Source organism: Oncorhynchus clarkii, chromosome 3, assembly GCF_045791955.1.
Source record: "Oncorhynchus clarkii lewisi isolate Uvic-CL-2024 chromosome 3, UVic_Ocla_1.0, whole genome shotgun sequence".
NCBI classification, from domain to species: Eukaryota; Metazoa; Chordata; class Actinopteri; order Salmoniformes; family Salmonidae; genus Oncorhynchus; species Oncorhynchus clarkii.
The window spans coordinates 60,419,410-60,446,900 of record NC_092149.1 but is presented as its reverse complement, the minus strand read 5'-3'; the positions used below and the strand labels follow the sequence as shown (position 1 = coordinate 60,446,900).

At 44.7% G+C, this 27,491-nt stretch overlaps 2 protein-coding genes and 1 pseudogene across 3 annotated transcripts; 2 read left to right on the top strand and 1 right to left on the bottom strand.

Moving 5' to 3' along the window:
- Positions 1–535: 535 nt before the first annotated feature.
- LOC139400255 (ras-related protein Rab-5B-like) lies at positions 536–6,732 on the top strand. The gene is made up of 6 exons (XM_071145241.1): positions 536–679; positions 1,905–2,168; positions 2,784–2,935; positions 3,139–3,261; positions 3,394–3,487; positions 3,688–6,732. The coding sequence occupies exons 2-6, from the start codon at positions 2,006–2,008 to the stop codon at positions 3,810–3,812; spliced, it is 657 nt and encodes a 218-aa protein (XP_071001342.1). The 5' UTR covers positions 536–679; positions 1,905–2,005; the 3' UTR covers positions 3,813–6,732.
- LOC139385811 (lariat debranching enzyme-like) lies at positions 5,581–10,108 on the bottom strand (annotated as a pseudogene).
- Positions 10,109–10,974: 866 nt separating this feature from the next.
- LOC139400238 (armadillo repeat-containing protein 8) lies at positions 10,975–27,483 on the top strand. 2 transcript variants are annotated; one of them, XM_071145230.1, is made up of 22 exons: positions 10,975–11,276; positions 13,015–13,091; positions 16,066–16,137; positions 16,385–16,527; positions 16,697–16,794; positions 16,950–17,042; positions 17,143–17,223; positions 17,354–17,429; positions 17,651–17,741; positions 17,935–17,995; positions 18,121–18,321; positions 18,972–19,067; positions 19,186–19,268; positions 19,418–19,499; positions 19,608–19,694; positions 21,277–21,369; positions 22,462–22,611; positions 23,355–23,450; positions 23,699–23,794; positions 24,007–24,079; positions 24,376–24,469; positions 24,608–27,483. In XM_071145230.1, exons 1-22 carry the CDS (start codon positions 11,232–11,234, stop codon positions 24,639–24,641), a joined length of 2,022 nt encoding a protein of 673 aa, XP_071001331.1. In that variant the 5' UTR covers positions 10,975–11,231; the 3' UTR covers positions 24,642–27,483. The 2 variants fall into 2 exon arrangements, with proteins under 2 accessions (XP_071001331.1, XP_071001325.1); XM_071145224.1 differs by having other exon boundaries at positions 10,979–11,276; positions 24,007–24,100.
- The last annotated feature ends 8 nt before the right edge of the window (positions 27,484–27,491 follow it).

The window sequence follows — 27,491 nt, the reverse complement described above, 5'->3', positions numbered from 1 at the left end:
GAAATAATGTGAGAAGGGAATGAGAGAAGGCGGAGAAGAGGAGAGGAGGAGACTTTTACCTAGGGCTTGGTGTATCAGAGGGTCAGAGGGGATGTGTTTCTGATGGACTTTAGTTTGGTCCAGGTGTGTGTGTGTGTGTCTAGCTGACAGACTTTAGTTTGACCTTCTTGGGCGGTTTGTTGGTGTAGATGTGGTATTTATGTTTTTTTATTTTCCCTTTTGTATTGTTTATTTTACTTTTGTTTATTATCTATTTCACTTGCTTTGGCAATGTAAACATGTTTCTCATGCCAATAAAGGAACTTTGCCCCCAAGCAGGCAAATCAAACGCTCTCCCTCTTATTGAGGAATATTTTTGATTACGACCTTTTGGCATTACAAATGTTGTTGTTTTTGTGGCGGGAATGCGCTTCCACAGATGCGGTTTACAAATAAAACTATTTTACTCAATGAAATATGTTGGGGAATTTTTGGGAGAGTGGGCACCTTTGCATGAACTAAAACGTGGAAGAATGCCGTTATCTATCCGTTTAAGAAAATCGAGAATGCGGCACTGACTGCGACTGCGCGAATTTGCAGGAAGCGTTAACAGTCCTTTTACCAGTAGATAAATTGTCAACAGTCAAGACTCAAGACTGGATCTTAGATCGTTTTAGAGACAGCGCCGATACTGTCACTGGTATGTATTGATATTTTTCTACTCCCCGTGTGTAGGCTACATGGGACGTGTATCCGCAAGGCTGAAAGAGAAGGGCGTCGAACCAGAGCTGGGGCCGAATTGACTCATCCGCATCAAAATGACTTGGCTACAACGGAGTCCATTCTCTACGGAGATGCACCAATTAACAGATAAAACGGACAATACCTGCATAACTCCTATTCTCCAATGTAAAATAAAAAATAAAGCTACATACGTAGCAGGTAATTAACAATGGCAAAGCCACATACGTTGTTTGATCTCTGGTGGTGAAAGCACAGTCATTCCCCTGATATCACAATGGGTGTGTTCGAGGGCTTAGCCTCATGAAGTCGGGGGAGATGACAGCCGAAAGTCGGACAATGTAGTGGTATTACAACATTAAGGCTCAGATCAACATGGCAGAGTCAACATAGCTGCTATTGTTTATAACAGTGTTAATGTATAAATGTCTAAAGAAACTTCTATACCCCCATATCACGCATTCACAAACTGGAAATATAACGTGTGTACAATTCATTGGTTAGAGTGGTCGCAAATATCACTTTTCATTTGTATCCCCTGTAGCTTTAGAATCCGCAAAGTCGGTTCCTGTTTCAGTCACATTCGGCCACGTTTGCGTGGGTGAAACAAAAGCACCCTAATGATTGGTTGACAAATAGTGCCTTCCGCAAGGCAGGTGATGCTGCATGGTGTAGTTGGTGAGAAGCAACAGTGGCGACATCAAAAAACGGTATGACCTTTGAGCACATGATTTTTGTAAAGTTCATGCAGTCGACAAGTCGTACATTATTTATAACCATAATGAAACAAACGTTGAAATGACAGCGCTTGGATACATGTGACAGTGGGGAGTGGGAGATCAACACACATCATTAGTGCGAATGACAGACATAACCATTTTGTCCTATCAATTGTACCTGGAATGGTCGACACCGCCACTTGTTTTGACCGTTCCATGATTCCTACGGCGATCTATAATGCAGGCTAGCGCACATCCTCAGCCTGTGTTTTATGTCAGTCACCCTAGATGTGTGGATGGGCTTTATTGCACATCATGTAATAATCTAGTCATACAGATGAAACAATTACCCACCTGTCCAGACTGAATGACACCTGCTGTCATGTGAGCCACTCTTTCCTTTTTCCATTACCAGCAATGCTTTACATAACAGTTCCCTCTATTGTCATTCTCTCTCATCTGCAGACAGAAAGAGAGGAGAGGAGAGGTAGAGAAAGACTTCACATCCTAGAGATCCCTGTAGTCTAAGCTCCCATCACTGGGAGGCCCCACCCTCCACCGTCACCATGGCTACCAGAGGGAGTGGCCGGCCCAATGGCACGCTGCCCCAGACCAAGATATGCCAGTTTAAACTGGTCCTACTGGGAGACATGGCAGTGGGAAAGTCCAGCCTAGTTCTGCGCTTCGTCAAGGGACAGTTTGATGAGTTCCAGGAGACCACCATCGGAGGTGATGGGGGATGGGGAATAAGGGGAGGGGAGAAGTTGACGGGCACACTGTTGGCCCCAGATCACGGCTGGGCAACTCTGTTCAAATCACATCAAACTTTATTTGTCACATGCGCCGAATACAACAAGTGTAGACCTTTCCGTGAAATTTTTACTTACAAGCCATTAACAAACAGTGCAGTTCAAGAAGAGTTAAGAAAATATTTACCAAGTAGACTAAAGTAAAAAGTAATCAAAAGCAACACAATAACAATAACGAGGCTATATACTGGGGGCACCAGTACCAAGTCAGTGTGCGGGGGTACAGGTTAGTTGAGGTAATTTGTACATGTAAGTGGGGGTGAAGTGACTATGCATAGATAATAAACAACGAGTAGCAGCAGTGTACAAAAGGGGGGGGGGGGGTCAATGTAAATTGTCTGGTGGCTTTTTTATGAATTATTCAGCAGTCTTTTGGCTTGGGGGTAGAAGCTGTTGAGGAGCCTTTTTGTCCTTGAGTACCGCAGCGTAAGCACACTGTGCCAGATTTCCTGGATCAAGTTGGGAGGGTTGTCTGAGATGAAAGGACTAAGTTTTACATCATGAGTTATTCATCCTCTCTCTCTCCCTCTCTCAGCTGCGTTCCTGGCCCAGTCTGTGTGTCTAGATGACACTACCGTGAAGTTTGAGATCTGGGACACAGCGGGACAGGAGCGCTACCACAGTCTGGCTCCCATGTACTACCGCGGGGCACAGGCTGCCATCGTGGTCTTTGACATCACCAAGCCGGTAGTCATCAGCACACCACAAAGATGCATGCTCAGAGCTAACTTTAAGAGTAAACAATTAATGTATTGTACTGTATAGAAGCTTTAGCCCTCTCTATCATGTGAACACAGCCATGTTATTTAAATGTTGCACTGTGTCTGACTCCTCTTTCTCACCTCTCCCCTCTGTCCCTCTCCTGTGGTCTCAATTTTGCCCTCCTGTAGGAGACGTTTGAGCGGGCTAAAGCCTGGGTGAAGGAGCTACAGAGGCAGGCTAGCCCCAACATTGTCATCGCTCTGGCAGGCAACAAGGCGGACCTGGCTGAGAAGAGACTAGTGGAGTATGAGGTACTGTACTCAACACTGACTCTTTAAGATGTTAAGGCCTTTACTATACAATGACTTTACCACATTTTAATTCTAACTGGGGATTCCAATACTGATGGATAGCCTTTTCATTATGTGTTGCCTGTCTGACAGGAGGCCCAGACCTATTCTGAAGACACTGGACTTCTCTTCATGGAGACCTCTGCCAAGACTGCCATGAATGTCAACGAACTTTTCCTGGCCATTGGTGAGCTCCCATCTTTTCCCAACAATCTAGAGGGCGACTTCTAGGGATAATAATTTATTTTCAAATCAACTATTGGCTTAATAAAAAAGTTTTCCATGACCACATCACATGACCAGGAAAAACTCCAGGGCATAGTTCAAAATAATAATAACAAACATTATTTTTGGCCTCTAACAAAGTGTGTTCCACTATCTCTGCAGCCAAAAAGATGCCCAAAACGGACACCCAGAATCCTACACACGCAGCGCGACACAGGGGAGTGAACCTACAGGATCCTGAAGCCCACAACACCCGATCCTGCTGTGGAGGAGGAGGAGGGAACTAGGACTGCTTCACCGCCATCCTGCCATCCCTGTTCCCAACCTCTGGGGTCGGGCAGGGGGACACCCCCTCCACCCTCCCTCCCATCCACAGACAGACAGACCACTATTGAGAGAAATAGAAAGAGGGGAAGAAAGAAAGAGGGAGTTTGAGTTGGACGGTTGTCTTTTATGAGTGTTTGCCTCACCAACCGACGCCAGAGAGAGATTTTGGACAAAGACTGACGGACATGAGGAAGAAAAAGACCGTGAGAGAGTGAATACTTTGTATATTATTGAGCGCTAATCGTGGCTGTTTTACATTTTGTCTGTCTCGTTTAATTTCAATCATGGTTCCATTTGATTATGCAATCGCTGCAGTGTCAGTGGCAGAGAGGGAAGAAAGGAGAGATGGAGCAAGGGAGACTGAAGGATGAGGGAATGAAAGAGTGAATGGGATGCAGGTCATACTCCCTCCCTATAGTATTCCCATTTGTGCACCTCACAGAGGGGCAGAGCTGTATTAAATGCCCTCTCATCACCCTCCTCTGGCATGAGCCCAAGACAACCTGGACAACCTTAACCCAACTCTGAAGCCTTGGCCTGGGCCATTCCAGATACTCCCCAGTCCCTACAGATAGAGTAATCCATGTTAGATGGCACAGGTTACCCACAATCCCAAAAGACAAGACGGAGGATAACCACAGTTTATTGCCTCTTCTAATGCCCTTATTTCCTCTGGTGCCCTTTATTTATTCGAATCCCTAGGCTATATTATTATAATTATTACTCCTTAGAGCAGCGGTGTTGTGAAACATCATGCTGCCAGTGCCAGTCTGGTATTATCCAGGCACCTCCTCCTCATTTATCTCTCTTCCACGCACAGATGTAGATGTACACTAAAGAACCCAGAGTCCAGTATTTATTTGCTGTTGGGACTGAGTCATGCTCCAGGCCAGGTCTGTCTGGCTAGACCTTCACTGGAAACCTTCACTGTTTCTAACAATCAATCCACTGTCTAGTGCATAATTGGTGATATCCACAGTCTCTCCTGGTCAGTTTACATCGTCAGCAGAAATGCCTTGCCTCTTGTAGTGATAACTTATAGTTGGTATTGATCTCAAACCCTAGCCTGGTCCCAGATCTGTCTCCCTCTGCTCAACAATGACTATAGGAGTTTGCAAGACAGCACAAGCAGATCTGGGACCAGGCGACTCAAACGCCTCTAGACTTGCAGTCCTGTAGGTAGGAAACCAATGCATCTGGTATCTGGCCTGTCATGTTGTGAATGCAAGGGCCATGATCTACATGATATGTTCTGCTGTTCCTCATTTGTCTTGTTTCTTACTGCTTAAGAGTTGATGTCATTGAAAACATTGTAAACAAACGCTTTTAACGTGACTAATGAGCTGAAGCTGTTGAAAGCACTGGAGTGAGACGGCAAGCTTTGGTGACAGAGCTACTCAATCTGTTGATGGATTCTGAATTGACCCTTAACCCCTAGACATATTTATGTAGATCTGAACAGATCAGAAAGGTTAATGCTTTATGATAGTTGCTTAACCTGGCCAAATAGGTGGATTATTTTTGCCATATTGCTTCCACCTCTCCAAGATCTACAGGAGTGTCTGGTGTAGGGAAGGATCCATTTGGGATGTGTCCAAGGCTTAGCTAAGAAGAATAAGGCTGCTTACGAGGGGTTTAAAAACAAAACAAGAAGTGCCTACTCCCATTTTCTTCCTTTGTTCTTTGTTTTGGGTTTGCTTTGGCGTGTTCAATAGGCAGAAATGTACGTTGTTTTTATCGAACCTTTATTTTATCAGGGGGTCATACTCAGACCAAGATCTCTTTTACAGATGAGCCCAGAATGACAGAAAATATACAGAAAAACACACTAGCTAGGTTTCCATCCAATTGGTGACAGATTTATGTGAATATGTGCGTAGGCTGGGCTGGTAGATTATATAATGGGATTATTATGGATGGGAGCCAGAATAATTGTGTTTGTTAAACGGCAGTCAAGCGTCGATTATGGCACCAGAATAAGACCCTCGATATGTATTGGAAAGGAGCATCAAGATCACTATGCGCTTTCACCACCCTGTGAAGTTCATCATAATATATTTCATCTGTAGCTTAATAAACTGCATGGTTTCCCCGAGTCATAGTGGGAGGACAACACACCATATCGTCACGACTTCAAGTTTACTTCCATATGATGGTTATTATATCAATATTTGGGAATAAAGGTGTTTCCACCACCATTTCTCACATAATTGATTAAGACACAAAAAAGATCCCACCATGTCGAACGAACAAATTCTGTCGGCATTTTAAAAAATTGTACCGAAACGACCTATTTCCATCACAGCTGTCGTGATTTTTTTTATACGGTATGACATAACCCGCAAACAAACGGTCGATGGTTGATTGTTCCACAAATAAGGTGCAAGAAAACTAAAAGCTGATTCACTTAACACAGTAGAGACCAAAGGAATTTCCAGAGTTCGCCATACCAGCCAAAAACTAAAAGTAAAGCATCTCCCTGGACCTCAACATGAGCTTGTAACCATTAACTCTTTCTGCACAATGTAATTCTGCTCTTTGTACAGTTGTAAGGAGCTCTTCTTGTCAAATACAGTATATTTTGTCATCTAATTTGATTGAAACTGTTGATTTTACTAACTAGAGTACGTATATCATTACGCTGGAATTAGTCACGAAGGACACCAATCTATGTGATGAGCTCTACTTCATTTCAAAGCTAATTGTTTCATGGGCTGTCCTCATGATTAAGTCACTCATTCATGAACTCTTATTCTATGATCACAGGTTAGTGTAATAATGATGAAGTCCACACGATGTGGGAAAGACTCCCCTCAGCTCCTCTGTAAAGTGTTGTTCAATAAAGATGTGCTATTGCGCCATGTGTGCAGTGAATATGAACTGAGGGCTTGTATCATAAATGGTTTAGTCCAGTTGTGCCACTTGTCTCTGTCATGGGTTAAGCTTGAAATATAGTTTTTCATTTAGGGGGGTGGGGGGGGGGCTTGCAACAACAAAAAAACAAACCACTGGTTTAGGCAGTCACAAAGCACTGCATAAAAATGAACATGGGCCTGATCTCAGCATTTGTACAGGAGTAAAGATGTCATACACAAGGTTCATGTTCAAAATTGATTTGACTATTTAGTGCAGGGTTTCCCAAACTGGGTCCTGGGGCCCCCCTGGGGGGACGTTTTGTTTTTTTGCCCTAGCACTACACAGCTGATTCAAATAACCAACTTGTCATCAAGCTTTGATTATTTGAATCAGCTATCTAGTGCTAGGGCAAAACCCATAACGTGCACCCAACAGAGGGCCTCAGGACTGAGTTTGGGAAACACTGATTAGTGTACAAACATAATCATGTTCTTTACACAGGTTAGCATTTTTCGTCATGAATCTTGTTCTGGAGGCAGTTCTGCAGAGTGGTCACTAGCTGGCACAGTTACAAAGTCAAAAGTTGATTTTAAACCTAACCTTAACCACACTGCTAACCCTAATGCCTAACCTTAAATGAATACCAAAAAACTAGTTTGAGTTATCATGAATTTGTACAATATAGCTAATTTTGACTTTGCAGTTGGCCCTTCTAGCGGAAATCGCTCAGTTCTGCCTCCAGGGCAAGATTCATGAATAAACATCAACTTGCATTCTTTACATGATATACTTGTTTTATGTTTTGTTTACAACAGCCCTTTTGCAGTTGACCCACACTAGAAAACGACTCAGTAAAATGTCTGAAATCAACATTTGTCCAAAATGTAATTATTTACAAAAACATAAATTAGACTTAAAAACATACATTTCCATCATGGGATTCTCCCCTCTCCCTTTCCTAATAAAACAGCTCTCTGTTGGTTTGCAATCAAGAAGGACAATTGACAGACAATATCAATATAAAAACATAATGAGAATTTTGTATATTTCACAACAGTTCCCACCAAAACTTGGGTCAAGTTCCAGCCCTAGTTCTCACTCTCCTTGTTGTCGACTGCTGTGTAGATGACCTGGTTCCTGCGTTTGATCCTGGAGTTGCTACCCGTACTGCTGTGGTCCCCCTTCTTCCCACTGGTGCGCTTGGGGATCCGGACATGGGGCTCCTCCCCCTCCCTTTCCCCTTCCAGGGGTGAGGAGTGAGAGGGGGTAGGCAGGTTGAGGGACAGGCCAGAGGGAGTAGCGGGGTCTGATTTGGGCTCAAGCATGGACAGGACCATGCGACTGGGGGGGTAGCTCTCCAGAGGCTCCCTGAGTCCCGTCTCTCTCCTGCTTCCCCCATCTCACCCTCAGGCACCACTGCATCAAGGCCCTCCCCCTTACCCCTTTTCTCTCCTCCCTCCTTCTCCCCCTCTTCTTCCTCTATGGTAATCTCATCAGGGTTGTATGAGCTGGACAGGCCTGAGGTGTCAATAGGGTTCATCCCCACTCTGGACATCATCATCCTCCAGCTCTGGGGCTCCTGTGCCCATCTGTCCCCCGACCTGGGCATAGATGTCTGTGAGGCCTTGGGTGGCACAGAGCTGGGTGGTTTGGGGGTTGGTGCTGTAGCTGGGATGGGGACCAGGCAGGATCGCAGGCTGGCACGGTCAAGCTGAAGTTGTCTGGGATGGACAGCTCACCTCCCAGTTCACCCACAGCCTCCATCATGGCTGCCTCAGACGCACTGATGTCCCACCTGGACAACATACAGAAGTAGTTAAGTGTGGGTGTGTAAGTGAGGGGTGGTCTGTAAGTATACAAATGTGTATGTGTGTGAGAGAAGAGGTGTTTAAGTGAGATAGCAGGGTGTGTCATATGTGTGAGAGAAAGAGAGAGAGAGAGAGAGAGAGAGGAATACAGACAGCGTGAGTATTTGACCTTATGTGCAGGCCGTTGTTCTGTGGAGGGTTCCAGTAGTTAGGGCTAACAGACAGCGGGCTGTCTTTTAGCCTTCGGGATGACCAGCTACTCAGCTACTAATCATATTCCAGAACCTGGGATGAGCTTGGCCTGTCTGCTACCTCTACAATCTGAAACACACACCCTACAAGTCAGCATCAACTCAGACATGCACCATAGAAGAAACCTATAGCCCGTACTAGCATAAAACAAGATCTTCAAGCAAGCTGTTTCACAAACCAAGATGAACAGATTCTACATAAATTCAGGAGTAGGTTTAATCTGGATCTATGAAACTGGACCATAATCACACACCATCCATGCCACGTGTCATCACCCTCTCTCACCTGTAGAAAGTCAATGTAGGGGAGGCACTTATCCAGTGAGAGGAATTTGGTAGTGCGGAGAGCAGCATCACCATTGGCCTAAAGGGAAAAACAGAGCAGCAATATAACCAGTGCTGCATAGGAAATATCAGTTCCGTGACCTAGCAACACAACAATGACAATCAGGATAAATAAGATATTGGTTTGGGATTATGCAAAAATCCCAGAATCTTAATTCTGATTAATCAGAAAGAATCACATCTCTGAATATCCACAGCAGTCTCTCTACATAACCGTAGTCAGTTCAGCTCACCGGGTGCTGCATAAGGGCAGCAAACTTGCCGTGGAGGTGTGCAGAGAACCAGTAGTTAGGCTGCAGATGGGCCAGGAGCACTGCAGCCACAGGACTACCCAGTGTGTTGGACTCTACCTCCTGCCTCAGGAATTTCTTCTTACTCAGTAGCTGCCCCATGCTGCCATAATGGTAGATCCCATGAGGCCAGTCATGGGTCAGGAAGACATCTGGATCTAGTGGCAAAATAGGGGAGGCATGATGACAAATACGATACAATGGGGGGGACATAATATGATATATTAACCTTGTAAGTGGTAGTCACCTGTTTGAATTTGAAGACATCAATGTTCCTGATGTGGTAAACACTGCATAGAGTTTCTGGGATATGGAGGGAACTCGTAATGCCCTGTAAAAAAGGACATTGATTCAATGTTAAAGACGGTTGGGCTGCAACGCATTTGCAGCGACAGGAGGATATATCTACTAGAGCTTTTTGACCTCACCTTTCCTGTAATCATGCCCTTTGAAGATTCCAGACAAGCCACCTATCCTTACTCCTTTGTAGCGCACAACGCCAGCATAACCTGATGGAACACCACACTGTTATTATTAGATACACAATAACATTTTCAGGCAAGTGAAAACTGCTCCTGAATTGCCTGATGGGCAAGTTGCCTTGAGATGTCAATCTGTGGAACTTGTAATATGCATGTTAACTTTGTAGCCAAAGTCTAAAGGTAAGGTCTTACCCACCAGTCCTGGAAGTGGTTGGAGGCCTCATGATTCCCCCAGATGAAGATGGTCAGGATCAGAGCTGTCTACTCTCCAGAGTAATACCTGCAAGAACCAAAATACAACCATCAGAAATACAACAGATTGTCCCTTAAACTAAAGGAACCATAAGTAGTACTGACAGGGTTGGGTTGAACACACATGGCTGTTGATTCCTATGGCATCTAAATCCAGAGAGGCCAACAGATTACAGCAGCTGCCCTTCTATGTACCTTCTGATATACTGTAGCTACAGTAATAGTTTGGTTTGCATAACGAGCTAGGTCGAGGGAAATAAATTAATGATATGATGAGGAAGACAACTACAGAATACAATATAATAAAAGTTAGCATATTTGCTCAATCATTTGTGTTGGTTGTTGTCACTTGCGCAAGAGATCAGCTGTCAATACCTCTCTGGGGTTGTAGACAGGTTGTAGCCTTGTCCTGTCTAAGAGACATGGTCATTATCAAAGTATAAAAAAAAATCTCACCTTTTGCTATTTTCATTTACGACGTAGCGTGATTATGATTATGTTGGTTTGTTCCGTTCATCTCAACCAAAACGTACGAATCGAACATTTTTTCCCACCTCAGCCTAGTTTGCCCAGAGCGCATGCGCACACCACATCCACCAAAGTAAATCGAGCGATGGCGTCATAGGTTGCACTTTCCACAATCAAAATAATTTACAAAAAAAAACATCCGTACATTATCCCGAAACGTTGTAATTCGGACTACCACCACTTCTTTATGAATAAAACATATTTATATATGAACATAAGTGCTTATAATAATCATATGTTTGTCGAATCACCCAAACTTCAATTTCAAATTATCTGCGCGTTTAGAACCAAAATGTACCTAATTGACTTGATTCACAAATTGACATTCGAGCAATGTAGCCAGTGTGGAACTATAAACAATAGTTTCATTATCACAGGAAACGTTATCTGTGGCTTAAACAGACCAAATACACCCGACTAACTCCACCTAACCCATGAAATACCAAGTGCTTCTAAAGTGTTGCGTGATTTAGCTATATTTACTTTTTTAATCTGAGCAGCTGGTCTGGAGGGCAGAGTGTTTGGAAAGTGCTGCTCCGATTGGGGTGCTCGACAGGGGGAAGAGAGATGGCGTGCTTGTTGGAGGCCCCTCTCCGCATCAGCGTGCTATCTGTGAGTCGTTCTTATACTATATAATAAACACTTTATTTTTTGCTATGCACTGCATTCTTCCTAACTGCATTGCATAGTGAAACGCAATTTACGTGTCGCATCAAAATTATCAATGTGGGTTGAGGGCATGCACTGAATTTGCTAGCTAGCTATGCTAACTCAGGCTTTGCAATATTTAGCTAGCTAACGTTAGCTACTGTAGTTAGGGCGGTCTCCCGACGTTCACCCGGAATGACTTAGCTAGCTAACTAGTAACCGGTGACATTTACGTGAATCCAATTATAACGAAAACCCGCAACATTTAATAACTTTATTCCACAGTGACGGTGTAATTAAATAAGGTTATGCTAGCTGGAGCCACCCGCTAATTAGCTACCTAGTTGGCTAGCTATCTATAACCGTACTTACTCTGTTAGTTAGGTAGCATGCTATACAGAACTAGCTAGTTGTCTGAGTCAGTTTTGGGTAAAAGGCTAGCTAACTATGTCAAGTGTCAACTGCTGTCAGTTTTGTGATCGAGAATCGAATTTCACGTTTTTAAGTCTAACGTTTATCATTTTTACTGATGTTTCAAAGTTAGCTATTAAGCTAACGTTAGCAAGATAGTTTAAAGTTATCATACTGGAAACGCCCCCATATGCTGTTGGTGGTGTCATTGACCAGATCACAGGGTTTTGGAGGAAATACATGAAGATGCCATGAATACACAGCAAACTATACAGCTCTTCAACAAAATGTGTTCATTTGCCACCTGTTAGTCTGTCAACATATATGTTTTTCAGGACCTGTAAGGAAATGGCCAAAGCCAGAGCTAGGTTTAACAACGTTTACCAAATGTCATATTCAAATAAAATAAAATGTTATTTGTCACATGCGTTGAATACAATAGGTGGAGGAGACCTTACAGTGAAATGCTTCCTTACAAGCCCTTAACCAACAATGCTTTAAGATGTTTTAAGAACAGATTAAGTAAGAAATGAAAAATAAAAGTGTCAAATAATTTAAATATCATTAGTAAAATAACAATAGCGAGGCTATATACAGGGGGTACTGGTACAGAGTCAATGTGCGGGGCACTGGTTAGTCAAGGTAGTTGAGGTAATATGTACATGTAGGTTGAGTTAAAGTGACCATGCATAGATAATTAACAGAGAGTAGCAGCAGCAGTGTAAAAGAGGGGTCTGGGTAGCCCTTTGATTAGCTGTTCAGCAGTCATCATATTGTCAAAGTTTTACATTTCACCCACCTGAAATGTGACGATGCACCCATAACTGCATCTGGACTACTGTAATTGTAATGCACTTTAATTGTTAAATAACTTTGTTTCAGATCCCTTACTGACTCATGACTGATATGGTATGATTCACAAGGAATACACACAAGTCATTGCAAATTCCTCTTTTTAAAGAGAGCTATAGTAGAGCAGTGCCTCTTTGCTCATCAGTAACCTATTACATAGTGAGTCGTGGGGAAAGTTCTGGATGGTCCCTCAATGATAAACATAAACAAAGTTATCAAGTGACATGACCATCTCGTGCACTGGATGAGTTTGCAGCTTGACGAGAGTAGCCTACTGCCTGTTGACCAGTCATATAGTTAGGAGGGGCTTTTCTGGGATGGAGTATCTATCTTGCCCAGGCCGGTGTCTTTCTGCTGAGTGTGCGGTTGGTGTCAGCAGTGGGATGATGAGGAAGGCCAGCGCTGACTCATTGTTGTTCTGTCTCTTGTCACCATGCAGGAGGTCACGGCCACCAGTCGCCATTATGTTGACAGGCTTTTTGACCCTGACCCGCAAAAAGTGCTGCAGGGAGTCATGTAAGTACATTACCTTGTGTTGTAGTACCCTATGTTTTTCTATAGGAAAATAGATATTTGTCCTGTCTGTCCATCTTTGTTTCCGACCCAAATGGCACCCTATCCTCTACTTGGTGCACTACTTTTGACCAGAGCCTTATGGGAAATAGGATGCCATTTGGGCCTCTGTCTGTCCTTGTGTGAGTCTGGTATCTGTATGCGGGTGGAGCAGGCAGCTCTTGGTGCTCGGGAGGGAGCTGTCTGTCAATGATTGATTTGTTTGAGGAGCGATGTGAGCATGCTCAGTATGAGCTGCTTGGAACACTTTGTTTACATGTGGCTGAACAACCTGTCTGTCAGTGGTGTGTGTTTCTCTCCGATCAGTCAGTGTGATTCATGCTGTGTGGTATGCCAGGTCTCTGCTAGTGTGTGTGTGATTGAGAGAGTGTGTTTCACTGGGCAGTGTGAGTGAGAGCCTCAGCACAGCTTGGACTCGGACATCTTTTCATCTTTATTTTTAACTCTGAGACCCAGCTCTGGTTACAGTTTTGGATGGCTAGCCGAGTCGCTTCTTACCTGACTGGTGCAGCAGTACTTTTCCACTGGCCTCCATCTTCTCATGGCAATTTATTCCATTTAGCTACTTGTATCTTTATGTCATATGCATTGCGTTCTATAGGGTGTCAGCAGTTGGCAAACCAGAGTTAGAATTCTGCACTCTGGATAACTTTTATATAGAGTACCAGTCAAAAGTTTGGACACATTTACTCATTCAAGGGTTTTTCTTTATTTGTACTATTTCCTACATTGTAGAATAATAGTGAAGACAACCAAACTATGAAATAACACATGGAATCATGTGTTAAACAAATCTAAATATATTTGAGATTGTTCAAAGTAGCCACCCTTTGCCTTGATGACAGCTTTGCACACTCTTGGCATTCTCTTAACCAGTTTAAACCTGGAATGCTTTTACAACAGTGTTGAAGGAGTTCCCACATATGCTGAGCACTTGTTGGCTACTTTTCCTTCACTCTGCGGTCCAACTGATCCCAAACCATCTCAATTGGGTTGAGGTTGGGTGATTGTGGAGGCCAGGTCATCTGATGCAGCACTCCACTCCTTGGTCAAATAGCCATTACACAGTCTGGAGGTGTTTTGGGTCATTGTCCTGTTGATAAACAAATGATAGTCCCACTAAGCTCAAACCAGATGGTATGGCATATTGCTGCAGAATGCTGTGGTAGCCATGCTGCTTAAGTGTGCCTTGATCTAAATAAATCACAGATGGTGTCACCAGCAAAGCACCATCACACCACCACCTCATGCTTCACGGTGGGAACCATACACGTGGAGACCATCCATTCACCTACTCTGCTTCTCACAAAGACACAGCAGTTGGAACCAAAAATATCACATTTGGGCTCATTAGACCAAAGGACAGATTTCCACCAGTCTAATGTCCATTGCTTGTGTTTCTTGGCCCAAGCAAGTCTCTTCTTTATTATTGGTGTCCTTTAGTAGTGGTTTCAAATCAAATTGGTCACATACACATGGTTAGCAGATGTTAATGCGGGTGTAGCGAAATGCTTGTGCTTCTAGTTCCGACAGTGCAGTAATATCTAACAAGTAATCTAACAATTTCCCAACTACCCAATACACACATCTAAAAGGGGTGAATGAGATTATGTAAATATGGATGAGCGATGGCCGAGCGGCATAGGCAAGGTGCAATGTATATTATAAAATATGGTATGTAGATGTATGAGTTATGTAAACATTAAAGTGGCATTGTTTTAAAGTGACTAGAAATCCATTTATTAAAGTGGCCAGTGATTGGGTCTAGTAAGCAGCCTCTCTGAGTTGGTTAACCATGATTCACGCAGTCTCCTCTTAACAGTTGATATGTCTGTTACTTGAACTCGGTGAAGCATTTATTTGGGCTGCAATATGAGGTTCAGTTTACTCTAATGAACTTATCCTCCGCAGCAGAGGTAACTCTGAATCTCCCTTTCCTGTGGCAGTCCTCCTAAAAGCCATTTTTGAGAACTGCGGGAAACGTTCCTGAAATTTGCCGTATTTTATTAGATTTTTTTTAACCTTTATTTAACTAGGCAAGTCAGTTAAGAACAAATTATTATTTTCAATGACGGCCTAGGAACAGTGGCCGTCATTGCCTGTTCAGGGGCAGAACGCTAAACAGCAGCTCAGGGATTTGAACTTGCAACCTTCCGGTTACTAGTCCAATGCTCTAACCACTAGGCTACCCTGCCGCCCCGTATTGACTGACCTTCATGTCTTAAAGTAATGATGGACTGTTGTATCTCTTTGCTTATGAGCTGTTCTTGCCGTAATATGGACTTGGTCTTTTACCAAATAGTGCCCTCTTCTGTATACCACTCCTACCTTGTCAAAACACAACTGATTTGCTCAAATGCATTAAGAAGTAAAGATATTCCACTATTGACTTTTATCAAGGCACACCTGTTAATTGAAATGTATTCCACCTCATGAAGCTGGTTGAGAGAATGTCAAGAGTGTGCGAAGCTGTCATCAAGGCAAAGGGTGGCTACTTTGAAAAATCTCAAAATATATTTTGATTTGTTTATAACCCTTTTTTGCTTAGTACATGATTCCATATGTGTTATTTCATAGTTTTGATGTCTTCACTATTATTCTACAATGTAGAAACTAGTAAAATTGAAGAAAAACCCTTGAATGCGTAGGTTTGACTGGTACTGTATGTTATTGGCTTATATAAGTGGTGTGATGTTCAGAATTCTATCCTCAAAGCAACATGTTAACAAGCTTGAACAGCAATGATGTTTCTCAGTTGAACCTGTGGCTGTTAGCATTAGTGTTAGACTTGTGTGGTTTAGCATAGGTGATATGATTGCTACTGTGGTTGAACTCTGTCAAGTGTTGTTATTGTGGCTGTTGGTAACATGCTGAGGAAGCTCCACACATCTGACTCTGACCATTTGTGTGTTCACAGTGACATGAAGAATGCTGTCATCGGAAACAACAAACAGAAAGCCAACCTGATTGTCCTGGGAGCTGTGCCCAGGTGTCTCTCTCTCTTCACCTGTTTTCCCATCTTCCTCTTTCTCCTTTCCCCACTTGCTCTCTTTCCCCTCCCCTCAACCCAATCTCCAAGCCCAATTGAATGGCAGCGTTGACTGCGTTTAACCTGCCCAGGGATTGCGGTTGAAAATTAGCCGGCTGGCTAAAACCGTCACTTTTACTGAAACGTTGATTAATGTGCACTGTCCCTGTAAAAATAAAATTAACTCAAACTGTGTGTCTCTCCCCAGGTTACTATATCTGCTCCAGCAGGGCTCGTCCAGCTCAGAGCTGAGGGCAGAGTGTGCGGTGGTGCTGGGCAGTCTGGCCATGGGCACTGAGAACAACATCAAGTCCCTGGTGGACTGTCACATCATCCCTGCCCTACTGCAAGGTAGATGTATGCGTAACACAGACAAATCGATACACACTCACACACAATCAGTCACACTTAGTGACGCACTGACCCGTGTTAGTCTTTCAGTCATAACTCACTGACAGGACAGCACTCTGACTGAGGGGAAACCTACTCATTCTCTCATAGCAAGTGTCTCTCTCTGCAGGTCTCCTATGTCCAGACCTGATCTTCATCGAGGCTTGTCTACGCTGCCTCAGGACAGTCTTCATCAGTCCAGTCACCCCAGTGCAGCTGCTCTACACTGTAAGTCTCTCTCGCTCTTCTCTTTCTGTCTATCCCCCCCCCATTGGTATTGTGTAACTTGCCATCACCATTCTTAGTGATGTGTTGTCTAACTGGGGTGTATTTTTGTGAGTGTGCACAGTAACTGTGTGTGTGTGTGTGTTACACCTTGTCAGGACCCCACTGTGATCCCCCACCTCATGTCCCTGCTGAGTCGGTCACAGCGGACGCAGGAGTACATCACCCAGATCTTCTCCCACTGCTGCAAGGTCAGTACACCAGCACACATTTAAAACACTTCACATTAGAGAGAGATTTACAGTATTGTAATAGAAGACCGAAGACACTCAGTGTGTGTGTGTTTTGTAGACTCCGGAGCACCAGACGGTTCTGTTTAACCACGGGGCTATCCAGAACATTGCTCCTCTTCTCATCTCTCCCTCCTATAAGGTAGCCTTTGAAACAACTCCTCACCCAGATCTCAGTACTACCATCTCTGACCTTTTTATATTACCATGTCTCTCTCATTCTCTTCCCCCCTCTTCTCTCATTCTTTTCTTTCTGCTCTCATCCTATACAGGTACGGATGCAAGCATTAAAATGCTTCTCGGTCCTGGCCTACGAGAACACTCAGGTCTCCATGACACTGGTGAATGGTGAGGGGCTTTATTTCCCCTTCTATTTATGTCTGTCTGTCTCTCGCTGCTGCTTTGGGACCTGACTGGGACAGCTTCCAGCTAGATTATTCACTCTGTGTCAGGAGTTCTATTCTTGGCATTATATTGGTATTGTCATGGTAGCAAAAAGTTTGTCAGATGGTGACAATATTTTATAATGAAGTTAATATGAAAATCAATGTTCTCCTCTCTGTTCTCAGTGCTGGTGGATGAGGAGCTGCTCTCTCAGGTATTTGTCAGAATGATGCAAAGGGATCAGCCCATTGACATGCAGCTCACAGCAGCCAAGTGGTGAGTGAGTGTTTCCTTCACTTGACTATTAAAAGAAGTATGCTTCCATTGACAGTGTTGAAGTAACTGTAAAGTATATGTAAAGTATATGTTTTTCCGGACTATTAAAGTAAGAATCTCAAGTGTTTTAGTTTCGGGAAGATAATCTCTTTTCCCACTCTCGCTCACCGTTTGCTTTCCTACTCTCCCCCAGTCTAACATACATGTGTCGAGCAGGAGCCATTAGGACAGATGACAGCTGCATCGTGTTAAAGGTGACTATACCATTTTGCGTGTCTTGTGCAATCATATGACTTGCCTGGTACTGGTATGTGTGTGTGATGTATGTTGAGTCTAGCCTGCCTGTTGTGTGTATAATCCTTGTTCTATCCCTGTGTAGACCCTGCCGTGCCTGGTGAGGATGTGCAGTAAGGAGAGGTTGTTGGAGGAGCGTGTGGAGGGGGCAGAGACCCTGGCCTACCTGATGGAGCCTGATGTGGAGCTGCAGAGGATCGCCAGTGTAACCGACCACCTAGTGGCCATGCTGGCTGACTACTTCAAATACCCCAGCTCTGTCAGCGCCATCACTGACATCAAGAGGGTGAGACACTGGACTTTACTCATTGAACCTAGCCAGGCAATCTTACAAGGCAGAGAGAACTAATACCGCCAGGAAAACCCTGACACTGTTGGGAGAAAAGAACACCACATTCCTTACTTTGGACAAAAACCTCTAACTCTCTTATTTCTCACCAAATAGCCAGCAGCATACTACCCTGCATACCACTGCTGGCTTGCTTCTGAAGCTAAGCAGGGTTGGTCCTGGTCAGTCCCTGGATGGGAGACCAGATGCTGCTGGAAGTGGTGTTGGAGTGCCAGTAGGAGGCACTCTTTCCTCTGGTCTAAAAAATATCCCAATGCCCCAGGGCAGTGATTGGGGACACTGCCCTGTGTAGGGTGCCGTCTTTCAGATGGGACGTTAAACGGTTGTCCTGACTCTCTGCGGTCATTAAAGATCCCATGGCGCTTATCGTAGGGGTGTTAACCCCGGTGTCCTGGCTAAATTCCCAACCTGGCTATCAAATCATCACGGTCACCTAATAATCCCCAGTTTACAGTTGGCTTATTCATCCCCCTCCTCTCACCTGTAACTATTTCCCAAGTCGTTGCTGCAAATGAGAATGTTCTCAGTCAACTTACCTGGTAAAATAACGGATAAATAAATAAATATGGAATTGTCTTTATCTGCAGTTGGATCACGACCTGAAGCATGCTCACGAGCTGAGACAAGCTGCCTTTAAACTGTACGCCTCACTGGGCTCCAACGACGAAGATATCCGCAAGAAGGTGGCTTTCACTCAACAGTACACACACACACACACACCCCTACCTAGCCGCCTTTAGAAATGTGTCCGTGTCCTCTTCCTAACACCCCCCCCCCCCCCCCCGTCTCTCTCCTCCTCAGATCACAGAGACGGAGAACATGATGGACAGGATAGTGAGTGGCCTGTCAGAATCCAGCGTCAAGGTGCGGCTAGCTGCCGTCAGGTACTGATAACATCCCTACCTCTCCACTGAGTGTCCTGTCACATTCTGTTCCCTTCTTAGCCTAAGAAGATCTCCTTGCATCCGAGACATCTGACTCGAATGGTTGCCGTGTGTGCCTGTTGTGATATTGACTCTTCCTCTGTGTCCAGGTGTCTTCACAGTCTGTCCCGGTCAGTCCAGCAGTTGAGGACTAGTTTTCATGACCACGCCGTATGGAAGCCCCTTATGAAGGTCTTTTTCTCACCATACAAGATTACTTACTATACAAATGATCTATGCATGCTGCAAAGTACATGGCCTTCGTAGTGAGACTGTACGTCTCTTCTCTGCTGTGTGTAGTTGTTACAGAACGCTCCAGACGAGGTGTTGGTCATGGCCTCTTCTACACTATGCAACCTGCTACTGGAGTTTTCACCCAGCAAAGAGGTGAGACCGCCAGACAGCAATACAACACTACTACTGCCACCTAGCTAGCAATACAACACTACTACTGCCACCTAGCTAGCAATACAACACTACCACTGCCACCTAGCTAGCTAGCAATACAACACTACCACTGCCACCTAGCTAGCTAGCAATACAACACTACCACTGCCACCTAGCTAGCTAGCAATACAACACTACCACTGCCACGTAGCTAGCTAGCAATACAACACTACCACTGCCACCTAGCTAGCTAGCAATACAACACTACCACTGCCACCTAGCTAGCTAGCAATACAACACTACCACTGCCACCTAGCTAGCTAGCAATACAACACTACCACTGCCACCTAGCTAGCTAGCAATACAACACTACCACCTGGCTAGCGATACAACGCTGTCACCTAGCTAGGTAAAGTTAAACTTTAAAAGTTCAAGTGAGGTCGCAAAACCAAGCGCTATGACGAACCTGCATGAGGACCGCCACAGGAAAGGAAGACCCAGAGTTACCTCTGCTGCAGAGGATAAGTTCATTAAGAGTTAACTGCACCTCAGATTGCAGCCCAAATAAATGCTTCTGAGTTCAAGTAACAGACACATCTCAACATCAACTGTTCAGAGGAGACTGTGTGAATCAGGCCTTCAGGGTTGAATTTCGGCAAAGAAACCACTGCTAAAGGACACCAATAAGAAGAGACTTGCTTGGGCCAAGAAACATGTGCAATGATACACGTGGAAATCTGTCCTTTAGTCTGAGCCCAAATGTGCAATTTTGGTTCCTACTGCCGTGTTTTGTGAGACGCAGAGTAGGTGAACGGATGATCTCTGCATGTGTGGTTCACAACATGAAGCATGGAGGAGGTGGTGTGGGGGTGCTTTGCTGATGACACTGTCAGTGATTTTATTTAGAATTCAAGGCACACTTGACCAGCATGGATACCACAGCATTCTGCAGCTTTTCGCCATCCCATCTGGTTTGGGCTTAGTGGGACTATCATTTGTTTTTCAACAGGACAATGACCCAACACACTTCTAGGCTATGTAAGGGATATTTTACCAAGAAGAAGAGTGATGGAGTGCTGCATCAGATGACCTGGCCTCCACAATCAGCCAACCTCAACCCAATTTAGATGGTTTGTGATGAGTTGGACTGCAGAGTGAATGAAAAGCAGCCTGTGCTCAGCATATGTGGGAACTCCTTCAAGATTTTTGGTAAAGCATTCCAGGTGAAGCTGGTTGAGAGAATGCCAAGAGTGTGCAAAGCTGTCATCAAGGCAAAGGGTGGCTACTTTGAAGAATCTCAAATATAAAATATATTTTGATGTTTCACACTTTTGGTCACTACATGATGCCATATGTGTTATTTCATAGTTTTGATGTCTTCACTATTATTCTACAATGTAGAAAATATAAAAATCAAGAAAAAAACTTGAATGAGTAGGTGTCCAAACTTTTGACTGGTAGTGTGTGTGTGTTAATATTTTTGTCTTGATGTTTTAGGACTAAATATTAGCTGTCAGGTTGTGAACCTGCAATTTAGCATGCCCAGTGGGAGTAAGTGCGTATGTTTTGTGTATGTCTGCAGCCCATCTTGGAGTCAGGGGTGATAGAGTTACTATGCAGTCTGACCCAGAGTGATAGTCCAGCCCTGAGGGTCAATGGCATCTGGGCTCTAATGGTGAGTCACCGCTTTACTGCCTTGCTCTGCTGTCACCGCTTTACTGCCTTGCTCTGCTGTTACCACTTTACTGCCTTGCTCTGCTGTCACCACTTTACTGCCTTGCTCTGCTCTCGCCACTTTACTGCCTTGCTCTGCTCTCACCACTTTACTGCCTTGCTCTGCTCTCACCACTTTACTGCCTTGCTCTGCTCTCACCACTGTACTGCCTTGCTCTGCTGTCACCGCTGTACTGCCTTGCTCTGCTCTCACCGCTTTACTGCCTTGCTCTGCTGTCACCGCTGTACTGCCTTGCTCTGCTGTTACCACTTTACTGCCTTGCTCTGCTGTCACCACTGTACTGCCTTGCTCTGCTGTCACCGCTGTACTGCCTTGCTCTGCTGTCACCGCTGTACTGCCTTGCTCTGCTGTCACCACTGTACTGCCTTGCTCTGCTGTCACCGCTGTACTGCCTTGCTCTGCTCTCACCGCTTTACTGCCTTGCTCTGCTCTCACCACTTTACTGCCTTGCTCTGCTCTCACCACTTTACTGCCTTGCTCTGCTCTCACCACTTTACTGCCTTGCTCTGCTGTCACCACTTTACTGCCTTGCTCTGCTGTCACCACTTTACTGCCTTGCTCTGCTGTCACCACTTTACTGCCTTGCTCTGCTGTCACCGCTTTACTGCCTTGCTCTGCTGTCACCGCTTTACTGCCTTGCTCTGCTGTCACCGCTTTACTGCCTTGCTCTGCTGTCACCGCTTTACTGCCTTGCTCTGCTGTCACCGCTTTAATGCCTTGCTCTGCTGTCACCACTTTACTGCCTTGCTCTGCTGTCACCACTTTACTGCCTTGCTCTGCTGTCACCACTTTACTGCCTTGCTCTGCTTTCACCACTTTGCTGCCTTGCTCTGCTCTCACCACTGTACTGCCTTGCTCTGCTCTCACCACTGTACTGCCTTGCTCCATTGATTCTCAGTCAGTAGAGCATAAGCAGTGAAGCAACCCTTCACCTGAGAATCTTCCAATTGGAACTTTGGTAAAGTTTCTATATCTGCGCAACCCTACTATAGAAGGTGTGTGTCTAACCTACACCATCATGATTGTGTGTAGAACATGGCGTTCCAGGCGGACCAGAAGGTGAAGGGGGAGATTGTGAGAGCGTTGGGAACAGAGCAGCTCTTCCGTCTGCTTTCTGACCCTGACTCTAACGTCCTGATGAAGACCCTGGGCCTGCTACGGAACCTGCTCTCCACCCGACCCGTAAGACTGGCACACACACACATACACACACACACACACACACTTAGTCTTTGTGACTTAAGTCCAATCATTGACCCACATTGTATGTTGCAGACAGGGCATGTAGAGTCTCTGATTGGGGGGGGTGTAGGTACATTCCTGGCTTCATGTCTCTTGAGGCGCTTTCTTCTCCGTAGCCCGTTCCTGTCCTTCTCAAGCTTCTGCACTCCTTGCTGGTAGAGCTGACACCAGATGGAGTGTTCAGCGGCAGTGCCCTCCAGCTGGGTAGGGTTAAGCCTGCACTTTTCCGTTGTGGTCTACAGTTGATCTTTGTAGTGCCTCCCCTGACCCTCTGCAGAGCTGGCCATACAGGGCTCCCGGTCACGCAAGGTTATCCACAGGGTGCACTAGAGGCACCTGATGTGAAAGGCCTCCAGCATCCTGATGTTGCTAGTGTAGATGGTCCACGTCTCGCAGCTGTAGAGGAGAGTTGTCATGACCACTGCCTGGTAAACAGATATTTTTGTGTGAAGGTTGAGGCCTTTTGTTCTGGAAGACCATTCTCCTGAGTCTACCAAAGGAAGCTGAGGCTTGTTTGGTCAGGTTTTGTATTTCTCTTTCGGTACTGCAGTCGTCAGAGAGACAGACACTCACAGACTCTGCTTTTAATCATCTCAAGTCTCACGCACATTGTCTCGCCTTTTCATACTCTATCCCGCTTGATCAGTCTCTTTCTCTAACCTCCTCTCCCTTCTGTCTCCCAGCACATAGACCAGGTCATGAGTTCTCATGGGAAGCAGATCATGCAGGCAGTCACTCTAATCCTCGAGGGAGAACACAGCATCGAGGTCAAGGAACAGGTATGACCCCCTCCTCCCCCCTTCGGCTTACTATACCATGAACACTTTGATGTAGGGTTGCAATATTTAATTCACATAATCCCAAATTCTCAGGCTTTCCAGTTGGATTATTCCCTCGTTGCTTATTTCCTAATTCCAGGAGTGCTCCAAATTCTAGAAACTTGTGAATTTCTGAGAAGTTAGCAGTTCTGCAACCCTACTTTTGTCTTGAGAAGCACTTCAGGACAGAGCTGCTGTCTGTGTTTCAGACACTCTGTATCCTAGCCAACATTGCCGACGGCAACACAGCCAAGGAACTCATCATGACCAATGACGACATCCTCCAGAAAATCAAATATTACATGGTAGAGTCTCTTCCCTCCATTAGCCACTGTAGCTATACTTAATTCTCGACTACTGATCAGGCTTAGAGGTTCACTGAACTCTGTCAACCTTCATATTTGCCCGTATCCATGTGTGATCATTTTATTTAGAACGAGTTTGACCGTCTCTCTTTGGATCTATTGTTGCCATATCTTAAGCAAGTACTGCCATTTTCTCTGTGATGTCCTCTCAGGCTCACTCTAATGTGAAGCTCCAGCTGGCGGCCACCTTCTGTATCTCCAACCTGATCTGGAACGAGGAGGACGGTGAGGCCAACGCCATGACAGGTTGTCACAAGCTGGGGGGGACTGCGGGGGAGCGTGGAAACACAGATGTTCAAAGTGTTTGTGTTAGCTAGGGCCAGTGGTAGTTTCATGGATGTATTGGTATAAAGTGAGTCAAATTCTGCAATGTTATGCATTACGGCAACGTAACGCATTTATGCTCCACTACATCAATGGTTTTCATCTGTTTTGAGTAAACACTGTTGGACCAGGTCTCTGCCTCTGGCTCCGACATCCTCCTCTCTAACCTTCCTACGTCGGTGTCTCTCTCTGTTCAGGTTCCCAGGAGCGTCAGGACAAGCTGAGGGAGTTGGGCTTTGTAGACATCCTGCACAAACTCACCCAGGCCTCAGACCCCAACCTCTGTGACAGGTCCGACACAGCCACACACACTCCTGATCTCTCTCCTGCTTTCCTACAGTTTCTCTCTTCTATTGACAGACAGACGCGCACAAACACATGCACGCTCATTGTGTTGTAGGATACTGACTCTCTCTCGCTCTCTTTCAGGGCGAAGACGGCAATGCAGCAGTATCTGGCATGACCCTACGAGAGCAGTCTCCGATGTCGTTGCCCCTAACAACACAACTAACAATCCAATGGCCTGCCAGGAGGAGACCTGCCTGCCTGCTGCCATTGTTTTGTTTTCTTCTCCTTCAGTTTAATCTTAGTTTTGTTGCACAAAGACACCTTTGAGCTGCAGTGACGGACACCCCCTTCCACCCCATCACCCCCAACCTGACCCCCATCCCACCCGGAGACAAGGTTGGCGGGGGAACTGGGAAACAACTTCTGCATAGCAACGGTTACTGGAGGGGGGGGGGGGGGTCATTCAAAGGTTTTTGCCTTTTTATTTTTTTATGCAAAGATGGATGTGAATGAAGAAGGGTTAGTAGAGTGCAGTACAGTAGCCAGCCAGTGCAGCACATCGCCACCATGTGGCCAGGAGGCTTTGGTGCTATTGGACTCCTAATGAGGAGACTGAACATAAAGATGTCTCAGAGAGCTGGACTAAAGGCTCTGACGAAGAGGGCAGGGTTGTGGGAGCATCGCTTCCTCCTGGTTTTATTTAGCTAATTAATGATTCATTATTGATATTATTATTATTATTATTATTATTATTATTATTATTAGAGGGGCTTTATGTCACGAGATAGGTTGCGTTTGGAAAAAGACTGCTCAATTTGTACTTTTTTGTGTTCTTTTTTTGTGGATACATACCTCGTAAATATATATAAACATATAAATATATTTTTTAGATTATAATTTCCCCCCTCTGTTTCTTTTTCTCTGTGTCTGATCCCGGGTTCCTTGTACAGTAGGGTGTGAACATAATATCAATGGGAGGATGATGTGGTCAATAGAACAAAGTTAGAAGGTTGACTGGGAATATGGGCTGCTTTCACAGACCCAGATTAAGTTTAGTCCTGGACTAAAAAGCACTTTCAATGGAGAATCTCCATTGAGCATAATTTTTAAATCTCGTACTAGATTTAGGGCTCTATTCAATCTGTGTTGTGGAAGTTCAGTGTTATAGCGTGATTGAAATTTCAAGGCAATGTTCCCGCATTAGTGGTAAACGCTGCATATGTCGGTTAAACCGGAATGTACCATTACATTTCGATCGGGGAATTTGTAACGATTCAGCGATACAGATTTAATTGGGCCCTTAATCTGTATCTGGTAAACCGGCCCATAGTGTCACTATGTATGACCCTGACTCTCTCTAGTCTTACCTTTCAGGAGGCACAAAGATGGATCCACGAAATAGGATAAAATGCTAAATGTCCTTCACCTGTAGCCATTTGGTTCCTCCCAGAATCTTCTAGATCTTTCCTCTCCCTGACATTTCCATTCTTACAGAGGCTCTGACAGAATGAATGCTACCATTTGAAATATATGCAGACCTGAAAGATGGACTTGGTCATTGAGTACTGTCTTTTTTTTTTGTCCATGGGGCACCGGGTGGAGAGAAGTGGAGAACACTTGTCAATGTGAGGCATGTGAACAGGTGAACGGAACAAGTCACAAGTGTAACATATCTGAATACATGCATCAATTAAAGCTCCACTGGTTATAAGAGCATTACCATGGTTGTGCCACATGTTAAAGTGACTTAGGAAGTGATCCCACTGGCGCTGGACATCACGTCATCCCTAACAATGATTCGGATCCAAAGCATCACAGAAGCCTGGATCTTATAAAACAACACTTTGTTTATTCTTGTATAATGTATTTCTGGTAAAGTTGGTGACATTTAATAATAAAATACATCTGAAGCCTCCTAAAGCCTCGGGCAGCACAGTAAGCCTACCTTCCTCTCCCTTAGTTCTGAAGCAGGCACATTCCTCATGCAGATAGCTGTGACATGCATTTAACACCCCCCACCCCAAACCCCTCTCGATGGGCCCCCCCTCCTCCCACTACTCTCACATCTCCATGCAGCCGCATCCAAGTCCTCACCTTGTTACAGAAAATAGAAACCAGCATCTGAATCTGTCTATATTACGCATAGTGCACCACCCCCAAACAACTCTGGTACACATTCCAAGTACACAGCGCATCAGACGATGCTAGTAAAATTAGGCCTCTGACCAATTTAGCAGTATCTGAGCATTGTAGGATAAGTCTGTGTTATCCAGAGGTTGATAATTGTTCATGGGTTGCGGATGATGCTGGGGACATGGCAATAGTGTGTGTTGGTGCATGTGGGCTTTCATATGAAGCTGTTGAAGTGGAGATGTCTGGTTGAACAACTAGTGATGGATGGAAAAGGGCCAGAACACTCCTCTGCATTTTCAACAGAAGATATTGCCAGAATATATAATTTACTAACACAAATAAATACATAACTTACTTTTCAAAATAAAAGTGAGGTGTTCATAATTGAATAGTCAATGGTTTAGAAATCACAGCATTCCCATCTGTGAATGATATGTGAGAGAATGGATATGTGCTATATATGTGTACGACTAGCAGTGTGTGTTCGAAGGAGAAGGCACGAATGGCTGGATGGCTAAAAATTGGTTTGATGTGGGAACTCTTCACTGTACAATCTGTCTGTCTGCTTCTTCACAACAGACCCATATTCCCCTCATCCCCCACTAGGCATAGCCTCCTAAACCTAGACTGTCTTTGGCAGGCTGGTGCCCGCCCTTAGATCTCCCTCTTAAAGGGTAATTCTGCTACTTTTCAACCTCATTCATCATCTCAGCACCAAACCAACCACTGGGCAAAAACTGGTTGTTTAAAAATCTATTTGATGATGTTGATTCAATGTGGAAAACTGTTTGGGTTTACAAAAAGTTATCAACGTAAGGGAACTTTTATTTTATTTTTACCTGATATCTCAACCAAATGTAAATAAAAATGATTTTTTTAAATGATGTCTGTG

What these genes read in the sequence shown, in the direction of transcription:
- LOC139400255 (XM_071145241.1), top strand. Translation starts at nt 2,006, where the DNA reads ATGGCTACCAGAGGGAGTGGCCGGCCCAATGGCACGCTGCCCCAGACC. An exon ending in CCAGGAGACCACCATCGGAG is followed by an intron (nt 2,169 to 2,783) that starts GTGATGGGGGAT and finishes TCCCTCTCTCAG; the next exon opens with CTGCGTTCCTGGCCCAGTCT. An exon ending in AGAGACTAGTGGAGTATGAG is followed by an intron (nt 3,262 to 3,393) that starts GTACTGTACTCA and finishes CCTGTCTGACAG; the next exon opens with GAGGCCCAGACCTATTCTGA.
- LOC139400238 (XM_071145224.1), top strand. Translation starts at nt 11,232, where the DNA reads ATGGCGTGCTTGTTGGAGGCCCCTCTCCGCATCAGCGTGCTATCT. An exon ending in GTCCTGGGAGCTGTGCCCAG is followed by an intron (nt 16,138 to 16,384) that starts GTGTCTCTCTCT and finishes GTCTCTCCCCAG; the next exon opens with GTTACTATATCTGCTCCAGC. An exon ending in GCATCGAGGTCAAGGAACAG is followed by an intron (nt 23,451 to 23,698) that starts GTATGACCCCCT and finishes TCTGTGTTTCAG; the next exon opens with ACACTCTGTATCCTAGCCAA.